The sequence below is a fragment of the Micrasema longulum genome, unplaced genomic scaffold (genome assembly GCF_059751315.1).
Source record: "Micrasema longulum isolate JH-2025_06_02 unplaced genomic scaffold, ASM5975131v1 h1tg002310l, whole genome shotgun sequence".
NCBI classification, from domain to species: domain Eukaryota; kingdom Metazoa; phylum Arthropoda; class Insecta; order Trichoptera; family Brachycentridae; genus Micrasema; species Micrasema longulum.
In genome coordinates this window covers 68058-80731 of record NW_028279462.1, presented here as the reverse complement: position 1 = coordinate 80731, position 12674 = coordinate 68058, and the positions used below count along the sequence as shown (strand labels likewise).

Here is a 12674-nt window from a genome sequence, read left to right as displayed (position 1 = left end):
GTGATTTTTTTGATTATCACTCAATTTTAATTTTGAATCAAAGCCATCATAATGAAGGGAACTCTTATTTTCTTGGCCGTTGCAGTGTTAGCTGTTTCAGTAAGTTTATTTAATGAATAATTTACATTTCTTTATAAATTAAATACTTCTCAAATAACAAATTCACTTGGCTGAAAATAAATTATTTTAGAAAATAAAATATAAAAAAAAAAATACAGATTTAACTTTTTCCCGCAAAACTATATAAATTTATATATTTAATAACATTATTTTCATAAAGGCAATTTATTTCAACAATATTTTTGGTATTTCGAAATGAAATAACGTTCTCAATTTCAATATCTATATCTCCCCAGGAAGTAAAATACGTGACTAGAAACATTTGGATATACTGACAAAACTGTTAATTCAACTTATTGATATGAAAAAAAGTACAGTATGTGAAATAATTCAACAAGATGAATCTCACCTGTATCAATTAATGTTTACACAAAAGTCAATGAATGGAATAGTTGAGTATATGGTGGAATGGTTTATGTTTCACATTGTATAAAGTAGCCACTAAAACAAGCCAATTACAGGTCGTAAGCACTGTAAATATCCACACTTCAATACTCCCTTCTCAAAAATGCTTTCCATCTCTGTTGCAATAAATCAAAATTACTTTCAAATATTTCTAATATCTATGTCTGTTGCAATAATTCAAAATTACTTTCAATTATTTTTAAACTATTTTAACTACGGTAATTAAAAATTATTTCCTATTAATAACTCATTTAACGATTTGAAATAATATAATATAATTAAAAAGAATTTCTTCAATTTGACAGTCCATTTATATTTTTTGCTGATAAACCAATTAATTTAATGTGCTTAGTTATTACTCTATTAGAGAGGAAAAACGTTCTTATCAATTATGTATATACTAAACATTTTTAATTTTATACTTATTTTGTTGACAATTTTTTTTCAATAAATAAAAAATATACAAAAAAATTACAAAATAAATTACGTTTTAACAATTATGAATATGTATAAATAAATGGATTTGATGTTATTTTTTTTTAATGGGTCAAATCATGTACATTTAAGGTTAAACAGCACTAGAGCGCGCGGCACTGTACGGCGCGTCGTAGCAACATTAAATATTATTTTCACTTTGGATTAAATAAACAGCACTACAGCTACGCTAAACTGCGTGGCACTAATATATATTTTTTTGGGTAGTGCCTCTGAAGTGCAGTGACGCTTAAGTGCTGTTAGACCTTTAGAATAATTATAAATTGGATAAAAATAATTTCAAATGACAGGCACCGTGGCGCAGTGGGTAAAATGGCTAACTGTGAAACTAGCGTCACGGGTTTTATTCCCGCCAGTTTAAGCAGGAAAAAATCAAAGAAAATTTCTGCCTTCGAATATACGATTTTTATTTAAATTGAAGACAACAAACGGATGTTTTGAATTACACTAAATTACATAATTATCGAATTATTTTACTAATAACATGTCTGTGCTTATTTCAAATGCTATGCTTGAATATTAAAAAACAAAATAAAAAACAATTTTAAAAAATTCTGGTATTTGTTAAAATAAAATTGCCAAAAATACAGCTTGTTAAACCCATGACAAAGTTCTTCAAGTCGCAATATATTAATTGTATATTTTATTAGTATTTTAAATCTTATTCTTATTTTATTTTTCAGGCCACTCCAGCTCAACCAAAGGTGAGAATTTTTTATTTTTTATTATTGAACTTAACAAAAAAATTAAGCAAAACGAAGTTCTTATTCTTGTTTCGTTGCTTCTACAGGAGGTTGGCGACCATCATTCTGAATTTATGAGGATCCTGGGCCAGTTCCATGATAATTTTCTTAGATAGATATTATGTAGAGATATAGATAAATTAGTACCGTTGTTGCAGTGCAGAAGATTTTTGATAATAGTTGATCATATAGATAAAAATAAAATTATCTTTGTTAATTTGACTTATATTGTTTTTAGTTCGGTGACGTTTCAGTCGTAAACGAAGCTGTTGATACCATCAAATGTATTACCAATGCCGTGGCAGCAGTTCAAGTAAGTCAAATTTATGTTAAATCGAAACAAAAATTGTATTTTTTTAAAGAAATATATTAATTTAAAACCTAGATTGACCTTTATATAGATATCTCAGCAGTTAATGATATTTTTTATTTAAAATTCCACCCATTTAAATTTTTACTTTTATATTTTTTATTATGTATGCCGACGAAATTGGACTATTCAATAAAAATAAAACAGACGTATTAACAAACATTGACATAAACGAAGACCTAACTGTGTTGAAATTGAACATATTAAATACTAAGAATCAACAATGGATGGACAATTGACATAGAAAATTCATATCAACAATTTAATTAGCAAAGTGGCGACATTATCGAGTCCGTTTCCAAAAATCAAAAACTTTCTTCCAAAAACGGAAAAAAAAATGTATGAAGCCTATGTTAAAACTAAAATATATTATATACGACAACAGGAAATCAAAATGACATAAACAGACTACAAAGCAAAATAAAATATTAAAGTTAGTATATGACCTCCCATATCTAACAGCAACTAAAGGACTCTTTAAACAAACTAAGCAATTAAATTATTATAACTGAATTTTTTAAACCAGAATCCTTCAAATGTGTTTATAAATTTACTAGTCACTTATGTTTTTGTAGACAAAGTCACAAGTAACTAAAACTTGAAAAAATGGTAGTAAACATGGACACAATACGAGAATATCAGAAAAATATCATAAACAACCTTCTAAAACGAGGAAAGGACAGTCGAGACTAATAAACCAGGGACTGAAATTATACCAGACCAAACTCAACACAAGACTCAGACAAATTTTTCAAAAGATGTAAAAAATGCTTATATTAACAACAGAGTATAAATAAAAAATCTTACAATTTTTTTGTAAAATGAATGCAATAATCCGTATGGGTTAATAAGTTCATTTTCAAATATTTTTTTTTGTTAATATAAAAAATAGCGGATTAAAATGATCATCCTACAAACTGTGCAATATTTACCAATATTCAAGTGTTTTAAACTTCAATCCAAGACTCATATTACGAGTATCAGTACTTTTTAAACTCAATAATTTTAGAAATCTCTTATTGTCAAAAACATGAATCTATTATGAATGCCAATCCTAGAAAATTAAAAACCCAGTACTTGTCTACAAAGGTTTAACAATATTCACCATTCCCTTTTTACATCTAATGGTGCATAGTCCATTGCATCGGTACACCAATGGCATATCTTTATCATTTTTAATACATGAAGGTAAGATTATCATTCTTACGCTTCAGGCGACAGTCCAAGAACTTTGATGTATTTCAGTGTAAAAACGTTTTTTTAAATAAATATTTCGTGTCAACCATGTCGGGAATTCCACCCGAGACCTCTTGCATTATAGGCAAACGCGTTAACGGTTTGACCAGAAGACGAACATACTTAACATCATTGATATTTTATTCAATTTTATGTTTAACCTAAGACGTTTTTTATCAAACCTGGTGTTAATCAGAGACCCAATGCGCGGTAGGCAAAAGTGCTGATTGGTAACTATATTTTCATATTTGCTGGTGGGTAACAATATTTTCAATTTTCAGACTTCAGTGAATGACGTGATCGAGGCCGCTAAAGCTTATGACCAACTGGTCGAGGACACCAATGACAAATTTGAGGAGTGCGTCGCTCTCGGAGGAGAAAACCCGACAGCGAGCCAATTGGTAGAAATCGCAACTTGCCTCGCTAACATCAGTGTCGGCATCAACAACCAGATCACGGAAACCCTCAATGGCGTAAGTAGCACAAAGAAATACATTCATTATTCCACAACAATACAATCAATAATTACAGTTAAAATCTAGAAAAGCAGTTTATTTTGAAACACATCTTAATAATTGCTTTATTTACTTGTCAACATTATCAACAGTATTATACGAGTAACAAACAACTGAATGCGAAAATATCAAATATCTAAAGCTTATCAAATACACTGGCAAATCTGAATTGAATAATTGTATGCATTGAAAAATTGACCCATGTCATCTTAGTGCTATGCACTGATCAGAATTTAAAATAAATTTTAAGGTTTGCAATCCCACATTTGAGATATCAATATTTTCACCATACTCTTTTCTAAAGTTTCGCATTTCTTAATTGAATATACTGTTGAAGCTTGCATTTTAATGTATATTTATTTAGCCTCATAGTGTTTTACGTACTAATTACAAATAAAATATGAGGGTACTAATGGCAAACCCGGCAAAATTGTAAAATCACAAAACACTGACACAATAGTAGCTTCACCTTTTTTTACATTAAAATTTTTCACTGTAACCAGTTAATGTTTCATGTTTAACTATCAACGTTGTGAAATAATCAAGATTATATCAAGAAACAATAGTAAAATCATAAATTTTATTTTGAAGATTGCTAACATTGCTATTCTAAAGCGGATGTTGCTACGTTTACAATAATTTGAATATCAGATTCTCAGAAATAAAGCCGTATTTTTAACTGACAATTATTAATTATTTTAAACGATTATATTCTAAATAAGTTTCTATTTATCTGTCAAGATTTTGAATTTTACCAGGTTTGCAAGTAATTCTCTTATATATATTAAAATTATGTCAACGTTTGAAATTAACAAAAAAAAAACAGTTTATAACCACGAAAAATTATCAAAATGAACTTTTTTTTTTAAACTGTAGCAATGTAAAATAAATAAATAGTATCTGTAGTATCATAAAATAACTTAGTAACATAATTGTTTTGAAATAATTGAATTAACGAAAATCTAATACATGTTGATATGTATAGTACATTTGACATTACTAAACACTTTACTAAGTGTTTAGAAATCTCAAGTATTTTTGTAATTGGATTATTCAAAAACACAAACCATGGAGAAGAAAACATAAATATTTTTATTCGTTTATGTAATTAATTCACATAAAGTAATTTACTTGAAATCAATCTTTATTGTGTTCCAGATCATTGTCGCTGTAATAGGCCTGATTGAAAATATTCTATCAATCCCCAAATGCTTGAGACCCGTTTAAATTTTCTCAAATTTCTTCCAAAAAGAAATTTTTAAACATATCACACATATATTATTACATCAACATTAATAAAAATACTATTTACTTTTCAAAATAAACATGTCTTTTATTTAAATCAATAGTATAAAGATACAATTTTTTTTTTAACAAAATTGTTTCATTAATCAAAACAATGTCACTTGAAATAAAACTGATTGTTTGATAAATAAAAATAACTTTTTTAAACGGTATTTCCATAATATATGACTTTCAACTGTATCTTTCAAAAAAACAGACGATTAATAATAAAAACAGGAATCATAATTATAACTCATATTTATCTTGGAAAAATCATGACGCTGATAAATAATAAATGATATCAGTGTAAATATATTTTTTGTAAAATATTGATGTTAACCAACATTTTTGACGATTAATTAAACTGATATGAAAAAAAATAATTGTTGAAATAAAATTTTCATTTATTTTGACTAAAAAAATCGTACGAAGGGAAGATTTTTTTTTTAACGAGAAAATTATCAGTCGTTTATAGACACATTTGCTTATGTATATCATCAGTATTTTACGTATTGAAATAGATTTGGACGTAAAAATGTGCCGTTGAATTAAAAACAAAATTGAACTTTTTTTTTGGGATACACCATATTTTAAATTTATAAAAATATAGTATACATTAAAACATAAAAATAAAATTATCCGAAAATACTGGGTAAAATAAATTCCACGAAATAACATTTGATTATTTAAATGTTCAGTTAATATGTATTTATGTTTATAAATTATGAAAGAAAGAAGTGACTTTAAATTAAGCAATTTAATGCAATGCCTGTACATTGAATAAAAAAACTCTTACCAAACATTCAAGTATCGTTAACATGCAGACAATACAATAGATAAGACAAAAAAATTGTCTCCCCTCCGTTAACAACTTTGACCGCGCAGGACAGAACGTTGAGACAATACGAAAATTCAGCCGCAGCTCACACGTAAGCTCTGCAAAAATGAATACACGATGATGTTTATTACAGAGAGTTCACTAAAAATATTGTTTATTTTATACCAAGATGTTATTGGAATTGTTAAAGGACATAATAAAAAATAAAAAAGTTTTTTCCTGCCGCCATTTTGAGGAGAAAATGCGTTGAACGACACGTACACGTCGAGCAAGTCGCTATTGTTATAAGGTCCTGTCCGTACGTGTTCACACGAAGAAAATGCGGCCGCGCGTGGTGGTGGGGGTAATCATCGTTTCGCGGAGATAGCCTGAACGTCTATCTCCGTGATGACGTCTTGGAACAATTTTCTACTCTACAAATGGCTATTATAACGTGGAAAATGTTCAGGTCCTGGGACAGCTTGCCCACAACATACACCCACTATGCACATCGCATCTAAAGACATATGTCTCCTTAGCGCTGCCCACATACACGGACCAATTTATCATTGTTAAACAAAAAAAGCTGCTTAAAGAAGCTTTCTGTAATCTAAAAGCCTTAGCATCCTTGTGCTGAAAGAAGGTAATCCAGAAGTAAACAATATGCACTTCATTGGATTGTTCCTGGGACGGAACAGTATTTTATTATCCATATTATATTATTAGTATTGTATTATCCACGTGTAAACGGTATTTAAGAGAAGAAAAGCAGGAGCTTTCTGTGTGGTTTATAGGCTATTTAGCTACCATGCATGAGGTCTAAGATTCAATTCCAGGCGAGATAAAAAAATATTAATAAAGTTTGTTTTTTCGTAACAGGAATATAAGATAAACTTTGCAAATATGTAACAAATCTAAAAACTGAAAAGGGTTTACATGGTTTTTGGATTACTAATGTTGAGAGGTTAAAAAAAATGAATTTTCGTTTTTTTTCCACGCATCAAAATACCCAGGCTTGAAAAAAAACGCATTTAAGGTTTGTGATCTCACCGGGAATCAACAAATATAAAGTTTGATTTTAAATTTGTACAAAACATCCATCTTCCTTCCTTCCCATCCCATCTCCTCTCTTCATAGTATAGTGTTAATTTTTATATTTTGTTAATCTTTGTTTGTAGTTTTTTTATAAAATCGTAAGATTCAATATGTCCATGTACTTGTAATTTTCTCAAACTGAACAGTTTGGGTAGGTAGGAAGAAATTTCCTTAAGAAAATATGCCCGCCCTTACATGAACATAAAATGTATATGTATACGAGTATAAAGTGTTGAATAAATAAAACATTCGAGTTTGTAACTAAAAGTTCGACGAAATCCCAAAAACAGGAGTCCACGAGACTAACACGGGATGACACAATATCAATTTAAATTAATCATTGAAATGTTTACAATTATTTGGTGCTTATTTCTAAAAAAAAATCAACGCAAATTATACCTAATAATCTATTGTTCGAATAATTGTGGTGTCATTCCAAAACTGCTGATAAACTAATTTATTTACGAGAGTTATTTATAATTTAGAAATAGACAAACAATTTACATAATCACCTTATTAAACATATAAATTTTAATATTTAAAAGTATATTTTGTATGTACACATATTTTTTTATGTGTTTTTATAGCACCAAAGTAATAGTGACCTTGACAATACATCTATGAATATTGTTATCACCAATCTGTCAATCTCTATCAAAAATAATTTAGATTGTATAAAAATAGATAGGTATATAAGTAATAGCTGCGTAATTTCAACGTGTCATAAGGTAAAATTGCTGTGACTAACGTCTACCATGAAGGGGTTTATTGTTTTATTCGCAATGGTGTTTGTCGCCGTTTCGGTAAGATCTACATTTAATTTTTATCTTTAGTAATCAATTGTTAATTTTATTTCATTACCTTTAAAATTGTCCTTATATGCAGAAAAAAATAATTTTTGATTTAGTATAATAATTCAGTATTGAACGAATCGAAATATTGTCCAATATTATGTGCACAGTTTTGATGCCTTTGCTGATAAAGTCCCGAAGGCGGGAGTCAAATTCTGGAATAAGCTTAAGTTAGCTACACTTAAATTACCTAGGTTGCAGTAAAATCACTTTCTCCACATACATACTCGAAAATCGTTTTAAAACCGGGGGTTTTCCATTCAGTTTCTTTCATAATAAAAAATATATAATTTGACGCGTAACTACAATAAAAAAATTAAATGAAAAAGCGCAATTTTGATAGATATTTCTACTTTTTTCATTGCTTTCCACTAAATTTCATAAGCAAACCTTGTTTGTATTTATGTGTCGTTTCAAAGCAATCATGCGCTAAAAATTAAGTGCTGAATCTTGCATCTAGTATTTTTTGTTTATTTAGTATCAACAGACCAAGAGGCTTATTACTACTATTAATAAACACATCAAACATATTTTATTCTCGGTGATATGGAAATCACCAAGTGTATGTACAAACTTTAAAATGTTGCAATATTTTATGTTTCACGAAAAGCAGTCTTAATTGAAAAATTTATTAAATGGTACGTAGTTTTACGATAAATTGCAGCCTACGTTATGTTAAGTCTGGGTTTTCTATGCTTTCATTAATTGTCAATGTAATTGTGTGTTTTGCTAGTTCTGATACAAAAATTTACCACTTTTAACCAGAACTTGAAAACCTAGCACCTTTATTAATCCATTTCTGGATTCTAAATTTAGTGGTCGATAATTAGATTTTTACGATATAAATCTAGGTATACTTCAAGTTCAATCAATTATAATCTTTGGACCGAAAATTAATCCATTCATATAATATGTGTTACAGTCCATTCAAATCATCAATAAATCTTGATTCATATGTGTGTAAGAATTAGTTTTCATATAATTCATATTAGTATGCTGAAAACGGAATTTGTTTGTCCACATGGTTCGCCGACTGGCACCAGCACATAAACATAAGATGTTTTTTGACATGAAATACTTATTTTTAAAAAAGCGTTTTTACACTAGAATATTTTATAAACCCTGGACTGTCACCTGAAGCGTAAGACTGATCAGCTTAACTTAATTTAACAAAAAAGTATCAAGATACGCTGTGATTTGTGTACCAATGCAGTGTCCTATACACAACTAGGTGAAGAGAAGGAATGATGATGATGTACTCCTCGATGATTTCGTTATGCATTAATTTTATATTAAATACATATAAACATTAGATATATATTTTTTGATAACTAACGATCTTATTGACTAATTACGTTTTCAACTCAGTTTTATTCAAGTAATGTTTTTTTCGCATTGAGATTAAGAACATTTAATTTTTTTTCTTTTTCTTTTCAGGCAACACCTGCACACCAGGTAATTTATTTATTTTATTCCATACATGATAATACATAAAAGTCACCCAAAACATTATCGTTGTTATGTGATAGTCATTATGTTATCATTATTCATTTGATTTTATAATTACATAAACAAATATAGTAGTCCATTCAAACATTGTGATTTGGAGAAAATACGATTACAAAGTCTTTCTTCTGAATAATTTGATTATTTTTTTTCCTAAAGATTTGTTTTACTTAAACTTTTTGGCTGCAAATTATTTCTAAAAAAACACGGATTTAAACTTTCATCATAAGAATTCTTTTTTGAGGTAGAAATAAAAGTTTCAAGTCTACTTTGTTTCAATGCAAAAAATATCAATTGTCCAAGATGTTCTTGTTTAATATGGACGATTATTATGAAAATAATTGTTATCTTACATTGAAAATTATCTGATTTAATTTAAAATTTATGATGTTTTGGAATCTTCGTGGGGATTTCGGTCAATGGGACTCCCGTGAGTTATACTTTAGGGAACAGATATGAAAACTACAAAATTTGTATCGAGTTATGATTCAATCCAAGGACTTAAAAATACTAAAAAAATACATTATCGTTGTATATTCCTTCTTGTTTTGATTATAACAAATGCAAATGATATTTTTTTTTAAAACATGGAGTCAATTTTTTATGCTAAACTTAATCCATTTTGATTGTTTTAGGCAAGTGGAAAAGGCATCATCGAAGATGCTGATGCGTTGCTGAAATGCGTTGCTGAAGCTAACGTCAAAATTCAGGTAATTAACAAAATATTAATTGTAGTTGTTGGTTAGCATTTTATTTGCATATAACCACTTAACGACTATAATACGTCTACTGACTTCAAGACGTACCTACATATCTCTTTATCAAGATATTGATTAAACTAATATGCAAATTGAACTACACACCTTTACTATAGTAGTTAGACAAATATATAATTCCAACATTTTGACAGAACTCGTGTTATTAAAAGCTGACACCATTACACAAAAATAAAAAAAACAAACACATTTTCGCATTTATAATATGAGTATTGATTAAAAATGGTTAGTTAATTTATAATCATGGATTTTGTAAAAACCTTTTAAAACAATTTTACCACGATAGAAATTTGGTTTACGGTTGTTATTTTTATTGTTATTTTAGGAAGCCATCTTAGGAGTGATTGAAACCTCCGTGGCCTATGTCCTGCTGATTGAACACACCAATGAGAAGTTTGAGGGCTGCATGTTCATCGGTGGAGTCAACCCTACTCCGGAACAAATGGTTGAGAAGATAGAATGTCTTGCTAAGCTGGGAGTTGACTTGAGGATCGAGGTTGCTCAACATAATGCCAATGCAAGTTTTCATTTCTTTTTTACTTATTCATACAAATGCATACGAGGTGTGTTCAGAAAATAACTTTTTTTTTTTAATTTTGCGGGTTTGGAGAGTTCAATTATCAATTTTTATCATTTTCTGAATGTCTCCGATGCATGCTAAAATTTTCAGCTGTGTGCATTGTTTACTTTGTCTGCGGCAACCGCTAAGGTTAGACGTGTTTTTATGAGCTCGGCGATTATCGTTTGTAAAAAAAATGGATCAAAGAATTTGTATAATATTTTATGTAAAAAATGAAATTAACTGTATCAAAGTGTGTGAAATGCTAACAAAAGCTTATGTTAAGTCTGTTATGAGTAAAACAAGAGTTTACCAGTGGTAAAAGCGTTTCCAAGATGGCCGTGAATACGTTGAAGATGACGAACAGCCTGAACGCCCCAGCACATCAACAACCAATGAAAACGTAGAAAAAGATAATAAAATGGTTATGAATGATCACCGAATCACAATCAGAGAAGTTGGAGATGATTTTTTGAAAAATAACACCTCTTGTACATGAATAAAAATAATAAAGTATCCCTAACTCTGTGAGGCCAAGAGCCCTGTGTTGAGTCGAGATAAAACATAATAAAAAGAGGAAGCATGCACATATAGATGCAAAGCACTCGCATAAAATTTTACAACCACATATATGCATCCTTGCCCTCGTGCATACACACACCTACATAAATAAACACACGCGTATTATGTACTTATTTTGTTATGCAAACGTTAATCGATCCAAATAAAACATTAACAATCACAGGTAACAAGCATATTAAACGCCTAGACATTTATATTCACGGAAATTCTAGGGACTAATTAAAATTCAAAAATGAAAACGGCAAAAAAAACACTTTACATAGAAAAATATGGAAGTCTGAGCATTTGTAAGATTTATGACTGGCTGGTTCAAGTGGCCATAAATTCATGTAATTAAACCAACTGGTCCATGACAAAGTATAAAAATCTGATGAATCTTTTCACAACATTTAAGGTTTCAGCTCTTTAACTTCGCTAAAATAAAAAAAAAAAAATATTAAGAAGTTCAGTGATACGGGAAATGGATATAAAAATATTTTCTCACGTGCTGTAAATATTAGAACATTAAATTGTGCGGCGAAGTTTCCTGAAAATGATTGAAAAAATAATTAAAAATAATTTTCATAAAAACGAACTACTTTGAACGATGCCACTAGTTCTTCCAAATCGACCAATGATAGAGTATTGTTACAGACTTTTTGTTCATAGGAAGCCAATTTACCAATCAGAAAAACTCACCGAAGAGAACTTGTGACATCGCGGGTGGAGTAATTTCTAAACTAAGAAACTTTAAAATAAAATAGCGCTGATAATACGATAAATAAAAATTATTTTAATTTTTTCTTAGTTTGATAGTATTTTAACATTATTTTTTTAAAAACCATTGGATTTTATAATGGTGAATGTTACACAGTGTTTAAAGTTGTCAGTTAAATTTAGCCAATAACAGGTAATGCGCCCTGCAAATAGTAATACATATTTCCTTCTCAAAAATGTTTTTCATCTCTGTTATAATTCGTAAACATTTTTTTTTCAGACTATTGCCAGCGTCGAGGAACTCAGAAGGAGCATCAACAATATCAAGGAATGTTTCTGAATAGCATAAAAATCTAAATTGTACGTGTACTTTGCGATTTAAGCCAAATATCTGAATAAAATAACTGATTTTCCCCCCTTCACATTTATTTTTGAGTACAAAAATATTCTCATTAATGATGGAGGGAAATTTTGTTTTTAAGATGACACAATATTAATAATACGCAATCTTTCAATTCATTCGATGTTTGTCCTGTAAATTTTTGTTAACAAGATATCTCCGTCATAACAAGAAAATTACCTAAGTAAAAAACATGAACTGTTTTTTTTGTGATTAACTTTAAC

At 29.0% G+C, this 12674-nt stretch overlaps 2 protein-coding genes across 2 annotated transcripts; both read left to right on the top strand.

Moving 5' to 3' along the window:
* Positions 1 to 18: 18 nt before the first annotated feature.
* LOC148272516 (uncharacterized) lies at positions 19 to 5209 on the top strand. The gene is made up of 5 exons (XM_088239949.1): positions 19 to 99; positions 1704 to 1724; positions 2002 to 2076; positions 3651 to 3842; positions 5043 to 5209. Exons 1-5 carry the CDS (start codon positions 52 to 54, stop codon positions 5109 to 5111), a joined length of 405 nt encoding a protein of 134 aa, XP_088096075.1. The 5' UTR covers positions 19 to 51; the 3' UTR covers positions 5112 to 5209.
* A 2653-nt stretch (positions 5210 to 7862) lies between these two features.
* LOC148272515 (uncharacterized) lies at positions 7863 to 12390 on the top strand. The gene is made up of 5 exons (XM_088239945.1): positions 7863 to 7883; positions 9369 to 9386; positions 10073 to 10147; positions 10539 to 10730; positions 12331 to 12390. Exons 1-5 carry the CDS (start codon positions 7863 to 7865, stop codon positions 12388 to 12390), a joined length of 366 nt encoding a protein of 121 aa, XP_088096071.1.
* The last annotated feature ends 284 nt before the right edge of the window (positions 12391 to 12674 follow it).

What these genes read in the sequence shown, in the direction of transcription:
- LOC148272516 (XM_088239949.1), top strand. Translation starts at nt 52, where the DNA reads ATGAAGGGAACTCTTATTTTCTTGGCCGTTGCAGTGTTAGCTGTTTCA. An exon ending in ATGCCGTGGCAGCAGTTCAA is followed by an intron (nt 2,077 to 3,650) that starts GTAAGTCAAATT and finishes TTCAATTTTCAG; the next exon opens with ACTTCAGTGAATGACGTGAT. An exon ending in TCACGGAAACCCTCAATGGC is followed by an intron (nt 3,843 to 5,042) that starts GTAAGTAGCACA and finishes ATTGTGTTCCAG; the next exon opens with ATCATTGTCGCTGTAATAGG.
- LOC148272515 (XM_088239945.1), top strand. Translation starts at nt 7,863, where the DNA reads ATGGTGTTTGTCGCCGTTTCG. An exon ending in AAGCTAACGTCAAAATTCAG is followed by an intron (nt 10,148 to 10,538) that starts GTAATTAACAAA and finishes TTGTTATTTTAG; the next exon opens with GAAGCCATCTTAGGAGTGAT. An exon ending in TTGCTCAACATAATGCCAAT is followed by an intron (nt 10,731 to 12,330) that starts GCAAGTTTTCAT and finishes TTTTTTTTTCAG; the next exon opens with ACTATTGCCAGCGTCGAGGA.